Here is a 25,822-nt window from a genome sequence, read left to right on the forward strand (position 1 = left end):
ACAAAAAACAAAGTTCCTATACATGAAAGAAAACCCATTTTCTGTAGAAGCTTGCTCATTCTTATTGACAAGCTAAGGAAGAAGAGTCATTATTAACCCTTTTTAAAAAATAACCAGACCCATGATTTGACGGTAACACTACTTCCAGCCAACTGCCAGGGGCAGGTAAGCCAAAAGATGGCCTTCTCCTTTGAAACAGAGACCTTCGAAGAGTCGGCCTAAGGAAAAGCTAGTCAAGCTATTTTTGTAAATGTATCATTGTTCTTTTAAAAAGTCCTCCTACTCTAAAAAAAAACTTCAATGTAGGAAATTTAGACAAGAACTTCTTAAAAAAAGAAAATTTTAAAAATCATCTGTAAGTTCAGGTTCCTGAGAGGCGGACATTTGCTCCTAAGCAGCTTTCTCCTCTTCCTGTGTGCACGTATCTCCGTAGACATACAGACAATATATTACGCTTGAAAACCTTTGGAAAACGCATCACACTGTCCACAGTATTTTGTGGTCTGCCCTTTAAAGTCATCCGTGTGAACAACTCCCAAGCTCTCAAACAGTATTCCACAATAAAATTGTTAATGGCTTCCTAGTATTTTATGTTTTATTTTTATTTTGGGTTTAATGATACAATTTATGATACACCACATGAACTCACTTTATTTTCAAGAAGCTGAATTGGGGTTTCCTGGTTAACTCGATTCTCTGGGGCTACAGAGAAACAGGAGCAAGCGTGGCTCAGCAAACCGCAGGAGGGGCAGACTCTCCCTGCAGGCTGCATTTCTAAACGCGCCATGTATTACACTGACCCAGCTGTTAACAAGCAGCCGCTGCCTTGCAGCTCTCTGCCACTCTGCTCCTTTGGTAAAAACGCTAACAAGCAACAGATTAACATTCACTTAAAACAAAACAAAACAGGAGAAAGAAGCAAGGAGTGCAGTTCCATAAAATGGTTAAATCAAATCCTAAGTAATTAAAACTGGCCAGTTGAAGTCATTCACCCTTTTGAACACAGTAGTCTAAGATTACAAAAACTTTACATTGGGCCTTGGTTTCCAACATGGAAGTCACAGGAAAAAGGCCTTTAACTGCCTTAGTAATTATTCAGTGAAAGCCAGACAGAGCTCTGTAAGATCCCCTACCTGGCGATGCACGGAGTCTTTGTGCGCGATTTCGTTTCCGAGTTTGTCGTTGAGGTCGTGCACAGAGGTGGCCTCCCGCTGCGCCGCGAGGTAGCGCTTCTCCAGAGCAGTGATTCTCTCTTCCATGTCTTCCTTTTGGGCCATGGCCTACATTAGGTGTTTCAGACGGAAAAAAGGTGAATGCTAAAGAGAGAAAAAACTGGACTAAACTCTAATTTTGAAATCAAATATAAAATTAGTGTCCTCAGAATTAAGTTGATAGAGATGCCAGTTTCCTTCAAGGTGAATGGCAATGTACCTATCTCAAATATCATAAATATTCATAAATATTCACCTACTCTGTTTGGCCACTCAGTTTACGAAGCTTATCCTTTTCTACATAAGATTACCCAGAAAAATGGATAATAAAATAGCCCAATCTTGCAAGAATCCCAGGAGGTGAAGGTCTTGACAATGAAGACACGACCTCTGTGTGCCTCACAATGCAAGTGCGCTCCTGCAGGACGGGGCGAAGCCCCTCAAGGACACAATGCTGAGACACTAGTCTCATTTTCTTGGCTAGAAGTTGGATGAAACCTCATGCAATTACCACAAAATTAAAGCAATAACATTAACAAATGGGAACAGAAGTCAAAGTTCAATTTAATTGGATGCAACCTTCTGATGCCTCATTCAGCAACAAAATTCTACTACACAGTATCGAACACTGAAACCAGGACCAGAACTTTCTGATAGCGCCATTCCTGTCCCCCAACCTAAAAGTCCATTTCAGGTCCCTCTTTGTTTACTAAGGAACTCATGTTAGCCACGTCTTAATATTCAAAGTGACGGGTCTTAAAGAAGTTCGAAATCCTCTGCATATTAAACTCCGCCACATAAATAATCTCCTCCTGCTGCCAAAGAACAATATAACTAAACAAGTTCTGTAATAAATGCAGTCTTTTTCTTTGTTTTGAATTCCTACAGAAAACTGCTCGCACCGAGTTGCTGAAGGGGCAGTGCGGCTGCTCCGCACCCACGTGAAAAGGTCTGAAGGGTCTTCCCGACAGGCTCTCTGAGATGGTCTCGCAGGGGTGCGCGCGCGTGTGTTCTGTTTGTTTACAAAGGACGGGCTGCAGTGACAGGAGGAAGCACCAGAGAAAGTATCCAGCCCTCATTTGCTCTTATAACGATGGTTAGACAGATTCTCGTAAATAATTCTACGTGCAGAAACATGTGCCGGAAACGAGTCTATTTCTGCATATTGTTCCAGCACGCTCCTCACGGCACAGTGTGAGCCAATTCCACTCTCGCTGTGGTACGACCTCTGACATTCAATACCGTCACCCATCCCTTCGCAGAGCAGAAGGTCAGAGCGCCGGAAGACTGCCAGGAACGCGCCCTTAACGGTCAGCAGATCACGCTCACATCACTTTCAGGGAACAAGCAGACAACCGATACCAACATTCCCCTTAAGCAAGAAGGAAACCTGAGCATAACGAAGAATAAATTCAGACAGCCTGGAAGCCGTGGACGTTGAGGGACCCACAGACCAGGGCACTACAGCCACACCGCAGCACGGCGGGGAGCCGCGGCCAGCAGGCTAACAGACCAGCTGGACCGGGGGTCCTCCAGCTCTGAAGACCTCAGGGAAAGGAGGCCTCACCACAGAGATGGGGAGGCGCCTACCACAGCCTCACAGTGCTGTTCTGTTTGGCCGTCACTTATACAGTAACCCAAAGGCTGGAGGGTGCTGGGAGTGTGAGGGACAAGATGAGCGAGGATCAAACCCAAACCGCCCAGCCCCGGGACTCCAGGGCAGCGCCGTCTCCACCACCACTCACTTCGCGGACGTCCCGCTGCAACTTGGTGTTCATTTCCTCAGATTTGATGAGAGCTTTCCTAGCGGTGTCCAGGTCTTCCTCCAGCTCCGTGACGTGACTGGAAAGGGCGGCCAGACGCTCCTTCATCTGGCTCTGCTCTCTCGACTGCTTATCTATGACTTCCTGGAGCTTGATGACTTTAGCAAGGTCCTCCTCGTGGCTTAAGGAACCATTGGAAGATCGCTGCTGGGGGAAAAAATCCTTAAATAGGCTTGTTTGGTGAGCTAGGAAGTAAAGGACTTCCAGGAGGAAGGTAAAACCAAAGCTGATTTACGAGACCTGCTGGACGGCACAGCGCTCACGACACTCAAGCTCGAAGCGGGGCTCGACAACAGTTGTCAAACAGTGCCGCACGCACACTGCGGGCAGATGGAACTAGGAGACGACAAAGAGAAAGCCCACGGACTTGCCTTTCCATTAGTGCTCCGTGTATTTTCTTGTTTGCGGTTTACGTCAAGCACCCCATCTTTGAGTGTTTTTTTCTGATTATTCTGTTCCTTAAGAATCATTAGCTAAAACCAAAAAAAATTGGATAAGAGCAAAGAAATAAGTAAAGATAGCAAACTTCTTTTGGAAAAACATAACTATAAACTGTAACCATAACACAAAAAGAAAACACATGGTGGTGTCACCCACCCTGAGGGGAACCATCTCTGGCCAACCGGGTACTTAAGAGACTTTTGCAACTTGGAAATAAAAGTCTAGTTTACGAGTCATTCAAATGACCCAGATTCAGAAAGATAAAGAACATGCGATATCCACCACTAAGGCATCATACTTTTTTCAAAATTAAGAAGTAAAAATTAACACCCCTCAATTCCAAGCACACAATGATTTAGCAAGCTTACCTCCTCGTGTGTGGCTCCTAATTCTTCTTCCAACAAACTACATCTTTCAAGTGCTACTCGTAACCGCTCTCTCACCTGAAAACAGCAGGGGTGGAGTGTATGGGTGCACACTTCTCCAAGCCTTCGCGTACAGTGACCCTATCACTAGCAGAATATAACACAGAACACCTGGAACGTCTCTCATTGATGTTACCGTCATGGAAACTTGCTATTAACAGCTTTAAATTTTAAGTTTGAGAAAAATCTTCTCCCTAAATAAATTACACTACCCAATTCTTAACAGCAAATCTATAAACAGGATATAATAAATTTTAAAACATTTATGTCAGGGGCTGGCCCCGTGGCCGAGTGGTTAAGTTCGCGCGCTCCGCTGCAGGCGGCCCAGTGTTTCGTCGGTTCGAATCCTGGGCGCGGACACGGCACTGCTCATCAGACCACGCTGAGGCAGCGTCCCACATGCCACAACTAGAAGGACCCACAACGAAGAATACACAACTGTGTACCGGGGGCTTTGGGGAGAAAAAGGAAAAAACAACAAACAAAAATCTAAAACATTTCTGCCAACTAATACTTTTTAACCATATAGAACTGTCTTCTTACAGAAGAACTTTGTTGACAAGAATTCCAGAAGCTACTAAGAGTAAACTGAAGCTGCACACGCACAACGCCCGCCGGGCGCACAGCGCGCAGCCCAAGGCTGGCCCCGGGGCCGCCGGTACCTTCTCATCCAGAGCTTTGTGGTGCTCGAACAACAATTTCAGTGCCTTCAGCACTTCCACCTCACTGGACACGCCGGCGGGGGACTGCGCCTGCCTCTTCACCACCGTCATCCTCAGGGACTGCTCGTGCCTGGAGACGAGGTACTCCAAGTGCTCCAACAGCAGCTGGGAGAAAAGGCCAACACAGACGCAAGTTTAAACAACACCTTCAATTGCACATTGGGATTCGGGGCAAATCAATCCTTTCCATCTCATGCTGAACCAGTGTGAATGCTTTCAATCCAGTAGAAAGTTAGAGAAATTCCTCCTCAAATGGATCAAAATACTAATTCTTAACTATGAATTTCAAGAAAAGCATGAGAATGCTGAACTGATCGATCAGTTAAGTCGTGGGAAAATGTCGAAAATGTGTTTGAAACCAGGTAGAGTGGACGTCTTTCGAGTTTAAAGCCAGCCAGAGTGACTGATAGTGGCCCAGAGGCTCAAGTTCCGGCACCTACTGACCCTGGTGTTGTTTCTCTCTGCCTTCAGTTCGGCAATTTCTTCCTCCCTTTCAAGGAGCTGTTCCCTGCACGTACTGAGGTCTTTACTGAGTGCTGCAAGCTCCTAGAAAATAAGGGGGGAAAAGAGATCTTTTAAGGAAAGACTCCCAGCAAGCCACCCCAGTCCTCACATAGGCAACCCCAGCCGGAGGCTCTAAGGGACCTCCGTGGGGGGTCGAGCCACCAGCCCAAGACCGCGCAGACGCCGTAACTCAGACGCCACCCTCCCTCCACCCCTGCACCTGGGCACACGCACAGCGGAGGAAGAAGGGACTCCAAGCCCACCTCCTCAGACCCAGAGAAGCCCTCGACACGTTCCTGAGCAGGAATCCTGACACCAAGTGGACACAGACATCTTTAAAAGACTCGCACCCCGGTGACCTGGAGCCACCGGAGAGTAAAGAGGCCCCGAAGGCCGCCGCCCTGCGCCCAGCCTCCTGCTCTACGCGGATTCTCCCCTGTGGAAGAGCATCCCCAGGAAAAGGCTGATGGCACTCCAACGCTAACGGATTGGCCAAGTAATTACTCAAAGCCAACTATCTAATGTGGACTTTTCACAAATGCCGGTAAGCCTTTGGTAGGAAGGGGAAGTTTAAGAAGACTTATTTCTGGGGCCGGCCCCGTGGCCAAGCGGTTAAGTTCGCGCACTCCGCTGTGGCGGCCCAGGGTTTCACTGGTTCGGATCCTGGGCGCGGACATGGTACCGCTCATCAGGCCATGCTGAGGCGGCGTCCCACGTGCCACCACTACAAGGACCTGCAACTAAGATATACAACTATGTACGGGGTCGGGGGGGATTTGGGGAGATAAAGCAGAAAGCAAAAAAAAAAGAAGACATTTCGTTAGCTAAGTGGAAAAAGTTCCTTGACGACATCACTGAGAGGAGAGGTGCCAGGTGCTCCCCTTGTCAACCGTGGGTCACTTCTAACTGCAACACTGAGCACCCTCACACAAACACGATGTCATTAAGCTGGGGAGAAAGGAAAGGATTCACATTCTCCTGTCAGTTTTTCAATGGAGCAAAACTCCTCTGAAATAATTAAAATTATCTGCCAACTGCCAACGTTTCTCAACATTTTAAGAGTTTTCTCTTTACTGGACAAAGGAACGGATAGAGGTTCACCTAACAAATAATCGAGCTGCCATTCAAAATACGAAAAGAGGCTGATTGAGGTAATTCTAGAAAATCAATTGACAAACAGGTGGCGTAAAGCTCATTCCTAAATTAATCATTTGCAACTCAAAGTCAGCATTACCATCTGTGGTCAATTAGAATTTGACTTTATAAGGCTAGCCCACAAAAGCCTATTTGAGCCATGATGCAGAACTGAAATACTTACCCCTGGGGGATGAAAGGAACCAAGCCACATTGTTACATTCAACAATGGAAAAGAGTAAAGTGAAAACATTTATTTTTTTCTCGAATGCTGTTATTTCAAGGGTAACAAATAGAAGGGGATGGGCATGGAGACAGTTTACAGAGATCTTGAAGGACACGTGAACATTTTTGTGGTTATAGTCAGCTAACGCCCATTTTATCTAATTTCTTCTTCAAGAATCTATGACTGTGGGTGATCAACTTCCAGCCTGACAGCATGAGGAGCTCTGCTGACCTGCTCCCCAGTGAAACTCGTGAGATTAATAGATAAAAACAACTATTCGTGGGGCCGGCCCGGTGGCACAGCAGTTAAGTTCACACGTTCGGCTTCAGCAGAGGAGGACTGGCAGTAGTTAGCTTAGGGCTAATCTTCCCCCAAAACCCAAAAAACAGCTATTCAAAGCCTCTGACCTGGTCCTAAGGGCAAATAACAAATGAAGAAACATCTATTCAAGAAAATCTATGAAGATTCCGTGGAAAGGGACGAGTCTGCGGCCTCTGCACCAAGACTGCTCCCTCCCCCACCCCAGCTCCAGGAGGTAGAGACTCCAATCTAGAGGCTGCAGCCAAGAACACAGGCTTCCTGTCCCCTCGCCCCCATCTCCCCTGGCCCCCATCGGAAGGACTTCCTGGGAGGGGCAGGACAGCAGCATTTCCCACCTGGGCCCCCAGCTACCTGGCGCAGAGGGAAGCATGGTGGAGATGTGCGGGCTCCCAGGTTCTGCCCAACTTCCACTCAAGGAATAGAGGCTCACGCCACACCTTGGGTGGCGCGTGCTGAGAATCCTGGCCCTGATCATCCCCGCCCTCGCTCTCTGAGGCAGTGGTTCCAAGGCTGCAGAGACCCCAGGCTGCTGCCCACCCCTGCCAGTGCTCAGCTCCTAGAGCACAGGTGTCACTCAGAGGAGCCTGCCATTGTCCGCACCAGGCTCCAGAGCCCTAGTTCAGAGATTTTCCGGTGGGGGGGGGCGGGGGGGAGGCAGTAAGAGAGCTCCTAATCTCGTCCAAAAGGAGCTGACTCCACGGGTGAAGTTTAAGCCTAAGGGCGCTCTCAAGAACAGTGGGGGTCAGGTGACAGGCAGCTGGGAGGAGATGACCGGCTTTCCCCAGACACAGCCCAGACAGTACCCCGCTGGTGTGCAGGAGGGAACTGGAGCTTCGGGGAGCTGGGAGGAACCCTCTGGGGTCAGGGCAAATACCAAACTCTGACCTGGAGACAACTCCTAGAAAGGAGGCAGGATTTGACTGGGTTCCTGTGTAGGGGAATTTATGCCCCAGGGCACTGCTGGAACTAGAGCAATTGGCTGGCAATTAGTGGAGTTAACAGCTGGGTGGGTCAGGGACAGAGGGGAAGAGGGCCCCTACCACTGCCACTACCGCCCAGGGTGACTGGGGGCCTGTCCAGAGCCACACCTCCCCCCCCCCCCAGGAGCACAGCCGGGGGCCACAGACACAGGCTTCACTGAAATCATCCAGCTACTCAATAAACTGGTTAAAATGGTAGGTATATACGTTTTCATTGTACAAAATTAAGGTTTAACTTTATTTTAGTTCAAATGGATAGACAACAGTTTCAACACCAATAGTTACTCAAGTCATCCTTTCCCCTGCTGAAACGAATCGCTTTACTCCACATGGTCTGTATATTTTATCACAATTTACACACACACAGTGCCCTTGGAGAAAAGGCTGCTCCTGAGAGCACAAGACTGGCTAAAGAACACGGACGACTCTGTACTTCAGTATTCCACCGCAGACCTGCAAACAGAAAGAAACTCCGGGAACACTAAAAGAAGTCATTCAATGTGTCTTGAAGCCTGACACACACTCCCTCAAGGGAGATGCTGTGTTCAGAAGAGGTGGTAAGAGGGTGAGGCCAGAAGTGGAGGGACTAGGCAGGTATTGCAATGACGCAGGCAAGACGAGGTGAGCGAGCGCACTGTAAGAGAAGTCCGTGGGCTCCGAAGATGCCCTGGAGGAGAGCCAACAGGATGTGCTGACAGACCCAACAGATCTGAGAGGAAGAAAGGCCCAAGACCATGCCAAGGATTCCGGCAGGAGCAAGGGAGGGACGGAGTCACTACGTTCCGAGAAGGGAACGAGCATGGGAAGAGCACGTTCTGAAGAGAGGGGCGGAAGTCCAGTGTGGACTGCTCCATTTGAGACAGCATCAGACACTCACGCGGACTGGGATACCCAGTGCAGAGCTGCAATTCCCTGTCTGGAGTTCTCGGGAACGTTGGCCAAGACGGGATAGCAATTGCATTCCACGCAAATGGACAAGGCACTGAGCGCAGACAAGAAGAGATGAGGTTCCAGCCCTGTGACAACCTAACATTGGACGGCTGGGAGATGAGGGGCATCAACAAAGCAGACTGGGAGCGGGCAGAGGGCAGGAGGACATGCCGGAATCCAGCGCTCCCAGCAGGAATCAGCCCTATCTCTGATGCTGGCTGACCGATCACTGATAGGTGGATCTGCTGAAAGGCAGGTCAGCGGTGACCGTGAGAACAGCAGTTCTGGCGCAGCGGCAGGGCCGAAAGCCTGACTGGGCTGAGGTCACTAGAGAGCAGGAGGAGAAGTGAAAACTCCTTTGAGGAACTGGGCGGTAGAGGGGGAAGAGAAACAGGGCAGGGGCTGCAGCAGACATGGGTTTAGAAAGACCTTCTGGAGGACGAGACAGTGTGCGTGCTGACTGGCAGGAAGCCAGGGGAGCGGTGGGACCGACAGAGTAACTCCCCTGAGTAAGCGCGAGCAGATCGGGCCAAGCGGCCAAGTGCACGGGTGGCCTTTCCTGGGTGCACACAGTTCGCCCACAGTAAGAGGAAGGGCAGCCGAATACACGGGCACAGATCCAGGTAAATAGGTAGACATGTGGTGAGAGTTTACGCAAGACCTCTTCTGATTTCTTCCAATTTCACTGAGGAAACAGAGGACTTGGCGTTAAGTTTAAGGGTGGGTGAGGAGCGCTGGGGAGGGGAAAGGGGAAGGAAGAAAACAGCCACCTAGAAGAGAAGAGTCGCTGTTTGACAGTCACGTGACTGTGGCGGCATGCGGGTCCACTTCCGGTCACTGGTCACGACAGCGGACGGAGAACGCACTTACTGGGTGCAGGCTTCTGCCGGTGAGTACAGTGAAGCGAAAGAGGCGAGGGAGGGGCAGGGCGTGCAAGGCTGTGATGATAACGGACCATGGGATTTCAGGGGGGTGAGGAAGAAGGGAGAGGGGAGAAGGGCGAGGGACCATGACCAGTGGCAGGGGACCTGCAGTCCCAGGAGGGTTGAGTATCAGCGTTTTATTTTTAAGTCTTACTAGCTGTCATGGACAAATTTCGCCACCTTTAAATGAAACGCCTAGTCGAAGCACAACAAGGTGGACACTGGACGCTTCAGGGGGTGCGTCGAAGCTCCCCTGCGCACCGGGACGAGGAGCTGGTTCCTACACGGACTCACACCGCCTGGAAAGAGAGAGCTCCGCCCCGGAGCCCACTTGCGCTCCCATCGAGCCCCTATGCTGGATGCCTGTCACCTCGCTTTCCCGTGACCTCCTCCCGCCCCCCTCCCCGGGCAAGCCTCTGTCTCTTTCATGCAGTTCCCGTAAGTTCTTCCTAACAGCCCAGACTGTCTTCGTTCACCTGTAAAGAGAATATGCTTCATTCCTATCGCTGGGTTATATCTCAAAAGAAATCTGTGACAGACTGCTTTGGCCGTGGTAGAAAACACATTTACAGAACTTGACAATTATTTTTACTCCTTAAAGGAAAACCTTTTCCCTTGGCTCAAAAGAATTCGACAACTGAAAAAGCATCAAAGCAAATTTAAACTTAGGAGTTTAGATAAACATTAGACAGGAAATTCCAAAGTTTAAGATTCCAGAAGCACGTTCATATGTGCACTGTGTATCATTATTGCAGAAAAAACTAGCACAGGCTGAACAAACCCCAAACATGTGCAGTAAATGATCTCCCCTATTACCATCACAGGAATCTAATTGTCAGCATCTACCTTTTTCCTCTTTAGAAAAAAAATGTTTCTCTAAAAAATACTGTAAGCCACATATACTACTAGTCTAAAGTGTCATTCTATTTACTATAATTAAAGTATCTCTGAAACTGAACAGATCCAATAATCACTGGGATATTTTCATTTAAAGTATAAGTCTGAGCAATACAGATTTGCATTTCCGTTTGACACTTTCTAGGATTGAGAACAGGGAAGGTAACAGCCATTAACACCAGCTCAAGAACTTGGTTTCACATAACGCTCAAAAATGCTGACATTTAGCATTTCTGGACAAAAGGTTCAGATCTGGATAATAGCTCCAGATTATGCAAACCAGACATTATTTATCAAAATCCGCCATGAGACCAATTTTAAGTTACGTCCTATGGATCAGATGCAACATTTAGCTCCGAAAGCAAAGAACATTCTTTCTTCCCAGTCATTCCAGTAGCTCCCAGCAACTGCAGGACTCTGGGCTGGAAGCAGCGGCCCTTCCCACTCCCCCAGCCCCACGTGAGTCCTGACCCCTGCCCCCCCCCGCCCTCCCCCAAATTCTTCACTCGGCCATCCCATGCTGCGCTTCAGCATCTTTCACTCTCTATCATCTCCATCAGTAGTTTCGTTTTATTTTTTAGCTACTCTTCATTATTTTCGCTAACCTGCTGAAACAGGAGCGAAGCTTCAGTGGAGGCAAACAGTACCCGTCCTCTTGGTGTGGGGACGGGGAGAGTAATAAACAAATAGAAACAGGGTCTAATTGTTAGCACACCAAACGAACCCCTGAAAAACTGACTTGCAGAACTGACAGATTATCTTGTGTCAGCAGAAGCTACCCGCTTCAGCCTTAGGTTTTAAAGCATGTCAAATTGTGAAATAAGGGAAATTGGAAGTTTATTTACGAGTCAGCAAATCATATGTTTCAAAACTCCAGCATCTTGATTAAAAGTGTGCTTAGAAAGGTTATTACAACTATCTATTCCTGTTAACAGACTATGTCTAACTGTCTGTTGATGTCGCATCTAACGATGGGAGGAGAGGGACACTCAGAAGACAGCAAACTTTACGCCCTTGGAAAAGCTGACCATCAGCTCACTGGACTTGTGGAAAGCCACTTTTAAGGCAACAGCACGGGATTTTCAGTCACTGAACGTCATTTGCAAGCAACAGAGTAAAATGCATAAGCAGTTACAAAGTCCCAAAACATCTAATTTCTTTTCTCTTGTCGGTTTCTCTTTAAGAAACGGATACTGACACAATTTATGCTGCTGCTCAACATTTAGGGATTCATAGCAGAGACTGTATAATCCGAACCGAAAAAGACAGTACAGCACAGTATTTCAGCGTCATCTCAACTTGGTTCACAGCAAACACACACCATGCGTATTTTTTACGTCTTTAAGATAACACAGAGACGGACACCCAGCAAACAGCTAATGCAGGTTACCCACCGGGACTGGGAAAGGGGGCTGAAGCGAGACTTCGTTTTTAATTTATATTCCTTTTAAAATTTTTAACTATGTACTTGCCTTGTATTTAAAAAAAAAAAAAAAAAGACCAATCCTCCCTTCTCTTTTTGTCTCCCAAAACCATGCTAGAGCACAAGACGCGACCAGAATATGGACTGTCCACGTGGACACAGAACTTGTTCAGAAACACCTGCCCCCTCAGCCACCACACCCCAATCCTGAATCCTGTTCTTGCTCTCTGCAACCTGGCCTCAGGCCCCGCTGCTGCCCTGAAAGCGCTCTGGCTCAGACACAGCAATCCCCTCGCCTGCGCTAACCCCAGGCAGGCTTCGTGCTCGCTGACCTCGCCAACCACCGTCAGGGAGCATGCGATCCCACTTTCCCCTTCTCTTCCCCTCGTCCTTTTCCCTGCTCATCTCGTAACTGCTGAACAAAAGGTTCCTGGGTGCCCTGTTCACTCTCCACACCTGTGTCCTGTGTCCAAGGCTTTAAGCCCCCACCCCGGCAACTGTCCAACTGCCCGTCAGACATCTCTACTTGGACGCTTAAACCACCTTCCCCAAACGGAGTTCATCACCCTCCTCCCTGACCCAGCCCCCAACTCCTCCCAGGCCCTCACTCAACTCAGCAGAGGACCCACCCATGCAGTTGTCCAAGCCAGACTCCCGGACGTCACACCACCCACTTCCTCTCCCCCCACATTAACCAGCTGCTGGGTACTAATTCTGCCTCCTACCTGGATCTTCTGGAGGGTCCTCGCTGCCTCCGCTCTGCCTAGGACACCAGGTCTCCTTGGTCTGGAGGGGTGGTTCCAGAAGTCCGCTCCTGGAGCTCTGACCCTGCCTCTCTCTCCAGCCTCCTCCCTCATCACTCTGTGTCTCCTACTCGGCACGTCAGTCCCAACTCATCTACAGTTCCTAGAACACGTCTGTGCCTCGGCTGTGCCCTCTGCCTCAGGTCTGTGAATCGGCCGGTCTTCCCCTGGCCACCACTCGCCCTGCTCAGTTCACGGCCTAAGGGCCGTGTGCTGCAGAACAAAACACCCGTCCACCTCAGAGGTTTGCAGGCGGCACAGGGAACCGTGCTGTCCAGACCAGCTGCCTAAAAACCACCTGTGCAGCTGATGAAAATACAGACTCCTAGGCCTCAGCCTACTGAATCAACATTTCTGGGGTGGAACCTGGAATATGTATTTTTAAAGGCTTCCCAGGGGAATTCAGTAGCCATGCTGGGAAACAACTGACCTTTATGACCTTGGCTGGTCACTTAGTTCTCCATCTTGACCACTCATCTAAAAATACGGGGAGCAATATCTACGTTCTACCACGGCCACAAGTGTGACATCAAATGAGGACGCTGGAAATGAGCCACTCTGCTGAAAGGCCTCACTGTCAGCCCTCAAACACAGGCGATGGCCGCCACCTGGCCCCGCTGAGCTCCTTCCACAGCATCTCCGGGCGTTTCCACCAGGAGCAGGTGGCTAACAGGGTTCTGACGGGCTGATTTTTGCAATATTGCTAAAACGGATGTCACTTAAGTACCTTCAAACGTTAGCTCAGCTCTTAACAGAAGCATTCCCACCCATGATGGGGAAAACGATCACACGTACACTCACCTTCTTCCAACAGGGACCACTGGCTGGCTTTCCAGCCCGCCCTGTCACCTCCCATTACCTTCGCCACCACACTTCAGAGGCGGTCTGCACTCCGCCCCGCGTCCCCGTGCTCATGCCTGCCCAGGTTCTCGCTGTCCGCCCCCTCTCCCTGCCACTCACTGACCTACCACTCTCCAAGATCAGCAAACCTGAGCGCCACCCAGCCCTCCGCTCTCCCTGCGCTGGACCCTTCGCCAGCTGTCGGCCCCGGGGCCTGCTCTCGTCTTTCAAAACTCGTCTCTGCTAAGTGCTGAGCAGCCACTGCTCCCAACAGCAGCTCAAACCTGTTCTGCCAAAAACCGAACGTGACTTCCATTTGGAGGAGGAAAAAACTACCTTAGTGTTTTTTTTTTTAATGTATGTATGGACCAGGTCAAAAATACACTGTGCCAGATGTTTACAGATTTACCCATAATTGCCAAAACCTGGAAGCAACCAAGAAGTCCCTCAGTGGGTGAGTGGATGAACTGTGGTCCATCCAGACAATGGAGTACTCTTCAGCACTAATAAGAAGGAGCTATTAAGCCGTGAAAAGATACGGAGGAATCTTAAATGCACATTCCTTGGCGAAAGAAGCTAATCTTGGTGAAAGAATCACATACTGTATGATTCCAACTATATGACATTCTGGAAAAGGGAAAACTATGGAGATGCTGGAAAGATCAGTGATGGCCAGGGCTGGGGGAAGGGAAGGATGCACAGGGGGAGCACGGGATTTCAGGGCAGTGAAACTACTCCGGATGACCTATAATGGTGGACACAGGTCCTTACACACGTGTTCAGCCCACAGCAGGTCCAGCACCAAGAGCGAACCCAGACGTCAACCGTGGACTCTGGGTGGTGACGATGCATCAACGTAGGTTCAAGGACTGTAACCAATGTGCCACGCTGGTGGGGGGTGTGGACAGTAGGGGAGGCTGGGGGAGTGGGGGGCAGGAGGTATACGGGGAAACCTCTGTATCTCCCCCTCAATTTTGCTGTAAGCCCAAAATGGCTCTAAAAAATAAAGTTTATTGAAAAAAACCATCCTGTGCCTCTTTCCTAACTGTTGGCTTGGCAACTAGGGAGGATGCATTGTGTGGGAGTCTAATTCCAAACGAGCATCCTTTAGAGCCAAACCTGAGCATCTCTGTAGGATGCGGTCTGTCCACCGGCTGCAGGGGCACTGCCAGGCGGCAATAACACAAACACAACTCACAACTTGGTCTGCCCACTCTGACATTTGATCATTTTTGACATCTTAACTTTTTTTACTCTTGAGAGAACTGCATTACCTCACAGTAATTGAAACACTGATGTGAATTTCTTTTCCCCCCAAGACTGGCACCTGAGCTAACGACTGCTGCCAATCTTCTTCTTCCCTTTTTTCTTTCTGCTTTTTCTCCCCAAATCCCCCAGTACATAGTTGTATCTCCTAGTTGTGGGTCCTTCTAGTTGTGGCATGTGGGACACTGCCTCGGTGTGGCCTGACAAGTGGTGCCATGTCCATGCCCAGGATCCGAACCAGTGAAGCCTCGGGCCGCCGCAGCAGAACGCGGGAACTTAACCACTCGGCCGTGGGCCGGCCCCTGATGTGACTATTTTATAACACTATTTTCAATCCACATCACTCAAATTCATAAAAAATGGGACCACACTGCTTTTCTTTTCTTTTTGAAATTTTTTACTACGACAAAAGTCACTAACATAAAATTCACCATCTTAACCATTTTCAAGAGTACAATTCAGTGATTTTCAGCATATTCACAATGTTGTGTTACCATCACCAGTAATTCCAGAACATTTTGGTCACGCCCCAAAAGCTGATCCATTAGCAGTCACTCCCCATTACCTCCCCCCCAGCCCCTGGCAGCCACAAATCCGCTGAGTCTACGGACTCGCCTGTTCTGGACGTTTCGTATAAATGAAATCACACAATATCTGTCCTTTCGTGTCTGGTGTCTTTCAGTCAGCAGCACATATTTAAGGTTCATCCACATCGTAGCGTGTGTCAGGGCCTTGTTCACTTTTATGGCTGAATAATATTCGACCGCACGGATGGACCACGTTTTGTTTATCCCTTCATTCGCTGATGAACATGTGGGTTGCTTCCACTTCCTAGCGATCACGAATAATGCTGCTATGAACATTCCTGCACAAGTTTTTATGTGGATTTATGCTATGTTTTCTCTCGGGTGTACACAGGGGTAGACACATTTCTTTACAATGGAAATGAGTGAATTATTCCTTTTTTTTTTTTTTAAAGATTTTATTTTTTCCTTTTTCTCCCCAAAGCCCCCCAGTACATAGTTGTATATTCTTCGTTGTGGGTCCTTCTAGTTGTAGCACGTGGGACGCTGCCTCAGAGTGGTTTGATGAGCAGTGCCATGTCCGTGCCCAGGATTCGAACTGACGAAACACTGGGCCACCTGCAGCAGAGCGCACAGACTTAACCACTCGGCCACGGGGCCAGCCCCGAATTGTTCCATTTTTGTTCCTCATTTCCAATTTAAATTTCTAGCTATGTTAGCCATCACTCCTTTCTTCTTTGGAAGGCATCTGCTTTTAAGCAAAAATGGGGATTTACTCATGGGCAGTGAGTATAAGTTTTGCTTCACGTATTTTTACCTTTCTGCTAAATAGTAAACCAAAATGTTTTCGGTTGTTACAAGCATGTTGTATTTAAACACAAATAATGTCTCACAATTAGTCAAGACAATGTGAAATATGAATGCACACGTATATTAGTGTGAAAGTATATTTCAGAAGCATAACATTTCAGTGCATAATAACAGCGAAATACTCACAGGCAAAAACATTCTGATTAAATTTTTCAAACTGAGCCTGAGCGGCAGGGGAGAATCAAACCAATGAAATAAAAAATCAAGGGCAGAAATCCTTAATTCAAATAGGAATGAGTGCCTTCTGGAATCTTCTAGGTAGGTTTTGTTTTTAATCATTACTTTTTTACAAAAGACGACTACCTTAAAGAGTTTCAGATAAATTAACAACACTAGATAATAATAAAATGAAAACACAATATGAAGCATATTAATGTCCAGTTTATATTCACACCATGTTTCAAACTTTCCAGTAAAGCAAGTATGTGATTTTTGGCGCTGCTCGTGCTTACTGGAGTATAAAATAGTTTTCATTTTCGAATACTTCATTTCATAGATCTATGCACGTGCCAAAAAACTACTGAATCATAAGGAAACTGTCTTTAAAGTATGAGACCAGAAACTGCCTGCCTGACCTTCACAGCCTAAAGCCATCATTAGGAGCAGCGTAAAATCCACATTTCCACGGAGATGTTTTGGCCATCACAAACTTTTACAAAACAGGGATAGCAGCAGCAACGGAAGGATGCTCAGGACAGAGCTTTTTTTCACACCAACTTTTAAAACTTTGTTTTTTACAAATGGTAATAAAGGTATCCATGGAGGCCTCCCTTCCAGCCCTGGTGGCTCTTCAACTCGGCAGGCAGCTGAAGGCAGATGCTCCCCGTTTATCCCGAGGTTTGACGCGCAGAGAATCCAGTGAGACACGCATTCCCTCTAGTGCCTCTCCAGCAGGGACACAGCCTGAGGAGGGCCGGCCCGCTCGCAGCGTCCTCCTCCTCTCACAGCCGCACTGACACAAAAGCCGTAACGTATTTATTCTTCTCCTACCGATGGACACTTACGACTGTGCTTCCGATCTTTAGCTCTGACAAACAGCATGGCAACAAAGAACCTTGTACATGTATCATTCTGCACGTGTGCCAAGTGCATCTGCAGGATAAAACCTTAGAATTTCTGAGTCAAAGGTCAGTTGCAATTTTAATAGCTACTGCTAAATTATTCCTCCTGGGCCAGCAGCTTATGAAACACCTGCTTCCTGTAGCTCTGCCACCCTGGTGTGTTATTACACTTTAGGGCCCACTTTCTTCTTTGGATCCATCTTCCATTCCCTGTCGCCCATCAAATAGGGGTCTCCAAAATCTTCTCATATGACAGAGACTGAACGCATGCCTGGGCATTTGGTGAGAGTTCCAGAGGCAATATGTTCTTCGTGACCCTCCGTCACTCCCCTGGCCCTCTCATGACCAAGGGAACTATTCTGACATTTCACCTGCAAAGAAGGCTCAGCTCGTATGCGAGACTGTTGTACTTGCCCAGGTCTCTACTTGACAATCTGTGATACGAACGGCACGCTGTCCTTATTTCAGTCACGGTTATTCATTTTTCTCGGATCAAATACAATTGAGATTGGTCTGTGTTTACTTATCCTAACACACTTTTATGGAGTGGCCACCTCTTCTTTCACATTTCTATATTTTTCTATGGAATGGCTACTGATCATCTTCTCTTAAACTCATTCATCAGCACAAGGTACAAACATCTGACTTGCGTCTTCGGTGCAGTCATGCCCAAACATTTACAGAATGAAATGTTTCACCATAAACTAACTTTTTAAATTTACTTTATTTTATAATTAGGATATTGTACTGATTTTTTAAAATTATGTATAAAAAGGAGGTACTGGATTGCTCTAAGGTACAAACCCAGAAATGGACCTGCTGGCTCAAAGACCTATGGAATTTAATTCTCAACGTTTTTAATGTTATAAATTGCAGTGTACTAAATAAAGATTAGTTTTACTGTTTTTGTCATTTCCTCATACATTTATAATTTAAGAGAGTTTGCAATGTCTTGAAAACAACGTAACAATCACAAACATAATCATCTCCATCAATGATTAAGATTGCTTTGTAGCGGGCCAGCTGCATGGTCATTTTTATAGTCCCATGCAAAGTGAGGACTGTCTTACTACTTTTTAGAAGATAAAACATTATTTGCAAAAATAATGTTTTATTTCACTGCAATTTCTCTATGTAGAATCTTTGCCCTTTTTTTTTGGCCAGGAAGACTGCCCCTGAGCTAACATCTGTTGCCAATTTTCCTCTACTTGGCATGTGGGTTGCTGGCACAGCAGGGCTGACGAGTGGAGTAGGTCTGTGCCCAGGATCCAAACCCGAAACCCAGGCCACTGAAGTGCAGTGCACCGAACTTAACCACTACACCAGGGGGCTGGCCCCAAATCTTTGCCTTTTTTAACCTCCCATGGCAATAAAGGACAGATTAAAATATTACGCTATTACATAACAGTAGAAATAATCAGAAACCTGTGATTATTCAGCTTGACACCCCAGTTATGAAGCTTATGTAAACATCACATACATAGTCTGTGTGCCTAAACACAAGGCGACTTCAAGGGGCCAGCCCCCCATTTCCCTACGAAGACGCTGCCCGAAAGCTTGGCCACGTTAACACACCCTTCCAGGAAAGTAGAGCACCAGCCGACTCTGACTCCGACTCAGCCCCACAAATTTACTACAATAAACAGGCAGACAAAAGTGTTCGTGCCAGCTGCACGCTAAGTTACCACATCGGACATGCTTACTCTGCACTTACATCACCAGGCTTTAAAACATCTCCGCGAGACCCTTAAACTATGTTTCCTAGTCTTCCTTGCTTGACAACAGCAGCTCATCTTTTAGTGAGCCCTTGGGGACTCATCTGACACCATCTACCACGAGGGAGTCCCTCCGTTAGGACGCTCCACCTGCGAGTCACTGCTCCGTCACTCACACTCCGCCACGTTCCAGAACCACCGGTGGTCCCGCCTTAGCATGTGGTGGTATCCCTCCCAGCAATGATGGCTCCACCAAAACACGGAGCCAATAAAGGCATGGAAATGATGGAGGGTGCCAGTGTTCCAGGCATCCTGAACCTGAGAGGGGAGTACAGTAACCTGATTAACGTCCCCGCTCCTCGAGTAAAATGACGTCATACTGGTCTCCCCAGCCCCTCTCAGGAACAGCTTTAGAGTTTACAGGTTAGCAATTCTCCTGAAAAGTCCTAGGGTGTGAGCATGGTTTCCCCGATTCAGTTACAATTTTAGCATTTTTCAGGCTTGTCAGTAGTTCACACTAGCACTTCAATTCTGCAAAGAAAGCCACAATCCACTCTTTTGCGTGTGATGAAGCACTCTGTGAAGTTATTTCATGACCTTTATTACATGAGGACGTCGAGATGTGGAAGAGCGTTTGGACACCACCCCCTAGGCCTTCATAGGTACCACCGAGCACAACGGCACAGAAAGGGATCTAAGACAGGACCTGCTCTGTCACACTTTGAAACTCCACTACTGACGGGAACAGAAATGTCAAACAAGACCCCCGCAGGTACTATTCAACAGCCCCACTCTGACGGCAACTGGGTCCCCGCACACTGCACCTCACTGCCCTAGAGCCACCCGCAATTCCCAAGGCAGGCAGGAAACGAGCACGGAGAAGCTGGGCCAGCACTGCAACACATACGGGGAGACCACGCCTGGAAGCTCCAGCTGAGCGCACAGGACACCGAGGACAAGCGAGCAGCCTGCTCTCCTTTCCGTCTCTGACGAGCGTTTTGGACACACGGGACAGAAGGGCATCTCGGGCTGAGGCAGGGGTCTCGACATCAGCCGTGCCTGAAAGTGCTCCATGCGGGATTCCTCCCGCGGCTCCATCACGCCGGGTCAGCAGAAACACAAGTTTAGAAGGAGCACCTACGGCTACCTGAGGCTACACTGACAGCAGCTCCTCACCGCCTGCTAACAAGTCAAAGAAACACAGGAGCTGCGGCGTGCAAGGCCACGCAGCCTCGGCTGACAGTAGTGAGGACAGGTGAGCCCGAAGACGCTGTCGACCCCCTCTCCTGCAGTGTCCACAGCAGGAGTGACAACGGCCCCCGGAGCACACACAGCTGGCTGGCGGATCTCAGGTAAGGGTGCAGCGTCAACAAAGGCGGCCTCTCGGCACCTGCAGGGCCCCCATCACGCTGCCCCACCAGAGCGCTCTCGGAGAACTGACTCCAGCCCTCGGGGACCACCCTGCCATGAGCTCACACCCTCGGTGCCTTTCTGTTCCTCTGTCGACCCTTCTCCTCCCACCCGGCGTGCCTGGCACACCACACCCCTCCGCAGCCAACCACCCGACACGGAGCAGGCCCGCCCAGCCGGCCCACAACTGCGCCCTCTGCTCGTGCTCGCGCGCCCGTGGCAGCTCCTCCTTCCCACTGCCGCCCCAGCCCCGCGCCTCCCTCATGCCCAACACGACGTCACAGCCGGAACTCAACCCTGCCGCTCTGTACAGGCTCCGCCGGCCCCTGAGAAAGACAGCACCTGTCCCTTCCGTGCGGGACCACACTCACACGAGTCTGCTCGAGGGAAAGAACTGCTCCCCTCACTGTTGCAAAATCCCCAGCCCAGGCAAAGAATGTAGTGTTCAAACAACAGGTCCCCGTGGATCTGAACCAGCAACGACTACGTCTGACTGTGAATATTACCGCGTTGTAACCTTCTTAAACTGTCATGGCTCCGTGTATTCACGTCTTGCAAACCAGTCTCACACGAGCCTTATATTATAACCAGTTTTACCTACCCTCTAACTTAACAAGAAGGGCGTCTCAGAAAGAACCAAAGGTCTAAGTACAAAACTGGAACGGAAGCTACTTTATTAGGGATTTCCTCTCAAGGCTCCAGCAAGCTCAGGAGACAGCAATACCAGCTGGAGAAGGAGCAGCCCTATTAATTTGGACAATTTACTGAACAAAAAAGTTGGGAGGCACGATGCTAAGTACTCCTAAGACACAAATATTCATTGTAATAACTTTATACGTGCTTAATGCTTGACTGGTTTTCAAAATATTTTGCAATATTTCTCACATAAAAGTAGATGTCACATACGACAGGAAGGCATACATAATTAGCTCACTGCACAGACTGGAAGACAGGCCCGGGCAGGTTAGTGACCTACAAAGGTCACTCGGCTGATAAGCAGCTCGGGACTCAGAGCTCAAGACGATGTCATCTTCAGGGGGAGATCCCACGGTGAGCACCCAAACCAAGCCCCTGCAGGCCGTACGCCCTCCCAGTCACCGGAGTCAGGGTTACGGGCTCTGCAGACAGACACCTCGGATCTAATGAAGGCCCACCTTGTGCAGCGTACAGCTGTGGATGCTTTATTTTACTTCTCACTAAATCCGCCTATAATATTGGGAAATAAATAGTATCTCTACTTTACAGACGACAAAACGGTCTCAGAAGTGAAATATCTTGGCCAAGATCAGAAAGTTAGTAAGCAGAGGATCCAAGATTTGACACGGGTGTGGAGGGGGAGGTAGAGGAGGAGGGGAGGGTGGGAAAGAAGAGGAAGCCACTCAGCAGTCAGTGAAAAAGCAGACTGTTCCACGCTCACCCAGCAAGCCCACCGCCATCATCCCATGGGGAGAAAGAGGCTGGCCACACGCCCCACAGGAGATCTTTTTGTGATTTCTTTTGCCCCCTCAAGAATGACCTTGATCCTACTCTTTCATCTGCGTTTTTCTTAAAGCTGGTGGCATTTTGAAAAACTGGAGAAAAGATAAAAGGAATCACAGTAAAACCAGCCCCAAGCACCAAATCTGTCGTCTCCTAGAGATGGGAGCGACTCTGAATCCCAGTAGGAATCGGAGTTGGTACGAGCAGACCTCACAGGGGTGACCTCGGCCTGGAGAGGCAGGTGGGGTCTGATGAAAGCGAGGAGAGGGAGAGGCAGTACCCGAGCAGGGAATCGCGCAGGATGAGGCGTCAGGGAAGGGGAGCAGAGTGAGCAGACTGGTTGGGCAGAGTGAAGGGGCATTTACAGAGGGAAAGATGTGGGAAAGGTGAATAAAGCCAGAACATGGAGCCATGAATGCCAAACTGCCAAACACCTGCTGCCATGGATAGGCCCTGCCAAAACCTTCTCATGGCAGAGGTCTGGGTTCCTCTGGGAGCTAGGTGGCCTGGAAAGGAAGAAAGCACAAGCAAAGCCACCTCATGTAGACACCAAGGCCCCACGAACGGCCCAAGCTAGGGCACCAGAGCACAAAGGAAAACAGAAACGACGTGAGAGCAGAAAACACGGACAGAGCTGCGGACTGGCCCTGCAGGATGAGCGAGGAAGGGCAGAGGAGGTGCGTGAAGTGGGGAGGGAGGCGGGGAGACTCGAGGCTGACCAAGGAGGAAGGCGGAGCAGGACCCTGGACTGAGACACAGCAGGACGTCTACGGGCCGTCTAAGGGATACGGCAAAACTCGGGGCTGGGCATGCAGGAGCATCCCAGATGTGGAGCTTCAGACAGAAACGTGGCGATCATGTTCAAAAAGGGGACGGGTGACCCCGCAGAGACGAAGGAATCTCCAAGATGACGACTAGAGCAGAGGGAGCAGAGGGCTAGGATTTAACGTATTTCCTAGTCATTTGCACAAAACTTTCGTTCAAATGAAAATAATTACCCAAGAATGTGTGGATAGCAAGTGCTTCCTTTCCCTCTGTCCTTCCCGCAGAGGTTTTCCAACTGGAACGAACCTAATGCCCGCCAGCGAGCGCAGCAAACAGAACCACGGAGACCCGAGCACAGGCGGTTCAGGAGCTCCCTGGAAATTAAATTACTGGCAATGCTTAAAGTTACTGTAAATTAGCACTACGTGTGTCACTATCTCTTTACACGGCATTACTATAAAACTTCCCACCAGAGGCTCTTCAGACGAATTTACAACTGAAGCAACACCGGCAGCGTTTCAAAGCACAGAGAAACCCGCATCCCGAGTCCCAGACACGGTGGGCAACGACGCCCTGCCCTCCACCGCTTGTGGGTTTCCAGGCCAGGCGGGGGCACGGGCTCGCAGCCTGGAAGCCGCGGAAAGAGCGGCTACTGTATTAACGCTTTCAGGTCTGCTGGAAACGGCTCCCTTCCCGCAGCGCCCAGCCCTTTGGACACAGTTGGGGAACATGAAGGGGAATGAACTCGACGTTAAGGGTTTGTACAAACTACGCAGAACCTATAATCAGGAATCTGCTTCCACACAATCTCTTAATTCATCGTCAAACTTCTTTAGGAACAACTATTTCTATGGTTTGCACAAGAAAACAACCTCGGAATGCACATTCTCTCCAACTTAAACCCTTTATTCTAACCACCTACTACTTTTTCCTGCATGGGCCTTTCTCCCACTCTGGTGACTGTCAGGCACCCACCATACACACATCAAAAAGACACGCTGTCCAGTTTGTGAAACTTTCTCACAGAAATGGAGTCAAGATCATCAGGAAGGAGAATAAAAGTAACAAACGGGGGGGGGGGGCGGTATATATAACTCCAAATCCCTAATCCCCGAGTTTATTTAACATGTGTTCTCTTCCCTTCTCGGGGAAGTCAGGGCAGGGGAGGGGGAGGTGGCAGTTGGCCCCGATAATCCCAGCCAGGAGGAGCGTTCCAGCTGCCATGTAAGTAACACTAAACTGCCTTCTCCAGCTGCAGAGGCACAGCTGCAGTGATTTCAGGCACGCTGTCACAATTTGTCACCTGTTTTGGCAGCCTGGCCTCTGAGCCCCTCCCCAGGCCTGGGAACAGCACCGGGCCAGAGGAGCTGAGAGCCCCAGGCACTTACTCTCCCGGCCTCTCCTGCATTTGGGGCAGCGCAGGACGGCCCCAGGTCTGCCAATCTCAGACTTGAGACAAGAAGCGAGCAGTGTGCAGAGGCATCCTTTAATCGCGGGCCCCGCCGGGCAAGGATGCGGCAGGGGGGCAGCAGTGGACTGAGGCAAGCCTGGTGAGGATGCGCCGGGGGGCAGCACTGGACCGAGGCACGCCTGGTGAGGATGTGGCGGGGGGCAGCACTGGACCAAGGCACGCCTGGTGAGGATGCGCCGGGGGGCAGCACTGGACCGAGGCACGCCTGGTGAGGATGCGGCAGGGGGGCAGCACTGGACCGCAACACACCCGGGGGGGCCTCCAGAGCTCTTCTCCCACCCTCCCATCGACGCAGGGAACCAAAGGCCTTAGAACAATTTATTTCTCTGCTCGGATCACCAGGCAGCTTGTTGCTAAGCCCCCTGACTCAGCAAGTTTATTTTACTCATTACTTGTATTCTCACAATGTAGAACTTCACCCATCTTTCTCTACGAAAACTATGAACGCACAGTAAAAACACCACTGCCTTTCAGATAAAATACCCCACACTGTGGACATACGGGGTGGAGAGAGAGACTGTCACTCCGTCCACCACACATTTGCATACCGTTTGCACTTTTTCTTCATCATTCTCCTTTTTTCCCTATTGGTCACGGTTAACTGTGGGAGTCAGAGGGAAGCACTCTTCACCATAACCAATCTCCACACTCATTCGCTACCGGCCTCTGAAGGGGCTCCCAAACCTCTCCGTGCCTCAATTCCTTCACTGTCAGACGGGCTGCGGAACAGTCCCCTGCCTTCTAGCACTATTTATAGTAGAAAGAATGCTCTACAGTACTGTTATGAGACTCAGGGAGATAACTCACAGAAAGAGGCTTAGAAGCAATAAATGCTGGCTATTATCTCATTTAATCCCCCAAACATCTGTCTACCCAGCCCTTGGACAGACAGTGCCTAACACACGGCAGACAATCAATATTTGCTGAAGCAAAACCGACAGTTACCGTCCCTAACTGACGGATGAGAACTCCGAAGGCTCAGAGACGAGGTAACTGACGCAGGGAACTCGGCGAGGATGGGGCGCGAGTCCGCCGACTGCCCACCAGGCTGCTTCCTCCGAGCCTTGCCCACTGGGACCGAGGGAGACAGGGGGTCTACCTACAGAGACGGACGGCAGCACAGGAGACAGGGCGGCACACACCCACACACCTGCTGCCACTGTCCTCTGCAGTCAGTCTGTCCGCCGGAGGAGGGACAGGCACTCAGCACGTTGAGTAAAGCGCCTTCAAACAGCACGAAGAAGGAGACGCCAGCTTGCTGACGGTCTCCCTTCCGTGTGTATCTCTGCCGGAGCTACAGGAGCTGAGCCACAAAACAGCCAAGTAAAATTCTATACAGGACTTCTTTAACTCTGTGCATCAACTGCATTTCACACTCAGTCAAAAATGAAGTCTTTCATATTTTCATTTGCATGAAAATAACACATCAGACTATCCTAGAATTAATACTCAAGACTCTTCAAAATACCCTTGCCCTGCCACAGCCGTTTCTATTGCAGGGCGCGCAGGCTATCGCAACCTCACCTGTCACTCACGTTTTCCCCATGAACTATTTTTAAGGCGGGAGCAAGAGTGTGTCCTAGCAGCACCCCGGGATTTCCAGAGATGTTAATGGCTCAGAGATATTGATTAGTCTTCTTCAGCATGGCACTACATGA

The 25,822-nt window shown here is 49.3% G+C and overlaps 2 protein-coding genes across 9 annotated transcripts in view; one reads left to right on the forward strand and one right to left on the reverse strand.

The window, feature by feature from the left end:
- LOC123282347 (liprin-alpha-1-like) overlaps positions 1-25,822 on the reverse strand; it is an 80,880-nt gene that overhangs the window by 51,536 nt on the left and 3,522 nt on the right. For 4 of the 7 annotated variants that reach the window (XM_070487857.1, XM_070487859.1, XM_070487856.1 and 1 more), the window contains exons 2-7: positions 5,067-5,168; positions 4,563-4,727; positions 3,844-3,918; positions 3,406-3,507; positions 2,957-3,181; positions 1,134-1,280 (exon numbers count right to left, since the gene is read on the reverse strand). In XM_070487857.1, coding sequence (XP_070343958.1) covers positions 1,134-1,280; positions 2,957-3,181; positions 3,406-3,507; positions 3,844-3,918; positions 4,563-4,727; positions 5,067-5,168 — 816 coding nt within the window. The remainder of the gene's footprint in view (positions 1-1,133; positions 1,281-2,956; positions 3,182-3,405; positions 3,508-3,843; positions 3,919-4,562; positions 4,728-5,066; positions 5,169-25,822) is intronic. The other 3 variants (XM_070487860.1, XM_070487858.1, XM_070487855.1) reach the window with 1 other exon arrangement.
- Positions 6,248-15,866, forward strand: LOC139040785 (uncharacterized). Of its 2 annotated transcripts, none has more exons than XR_011495093.1 (2): positions 6,248-9,606; positions 9,789-15,866. XR_011495093.1 is itself a non-coding variant. In XM_070487863.1 (2 exons), the coding sequence occupies exons 1-2, from the start codon at positions 9,534-9,536 to the stop codon at positions 12,912-12,914; spliced, it is 909 nt and encodes a 302-aa protein (XP_070343964.1). In that variant the 5' UTR covers positions 6,248-9,533; the 3' UTR covers positions 12,915-15,866. The 2 variants fall into 2 exon arrangements, 1 of the variants encoding a protein (XP_070343964.1); XM_070487863.1 differs by having other exon boundaries at positions 12,079-15,866.

This window comes from Equus asinus, chromosome 17 (genome assembly GCF_041296235.1).
Source record: "Equus asinus isolate D_3611 breed Donkey chromosome 17, EquAss-T2T_v2, whole genome shotgun sequence".
Taxonomy (NCBI): Eukaryota; Metazoa; Chordata; class Mammalia; order Perissodactyla; family Equidae; genus Equus; species Equus asinus.

Bases quoted from the DNA above. Each gene is read 5' to 3' on its own strand.
- LOC139040785 (XM_070487863.1), top strand. From the start codon at position 9,534: ATGCGGGTCCACTTCCGGTCACTGGTCACGACAGCGGACGGAGAACGC. The intron at 9,607-12,078 runs GTGAGTACAGTG...AAACCATGCTAG, and splicing joins CTGGGTGCAGGCTTCTGCCG to AGCACAAGACGCGACCAGAA.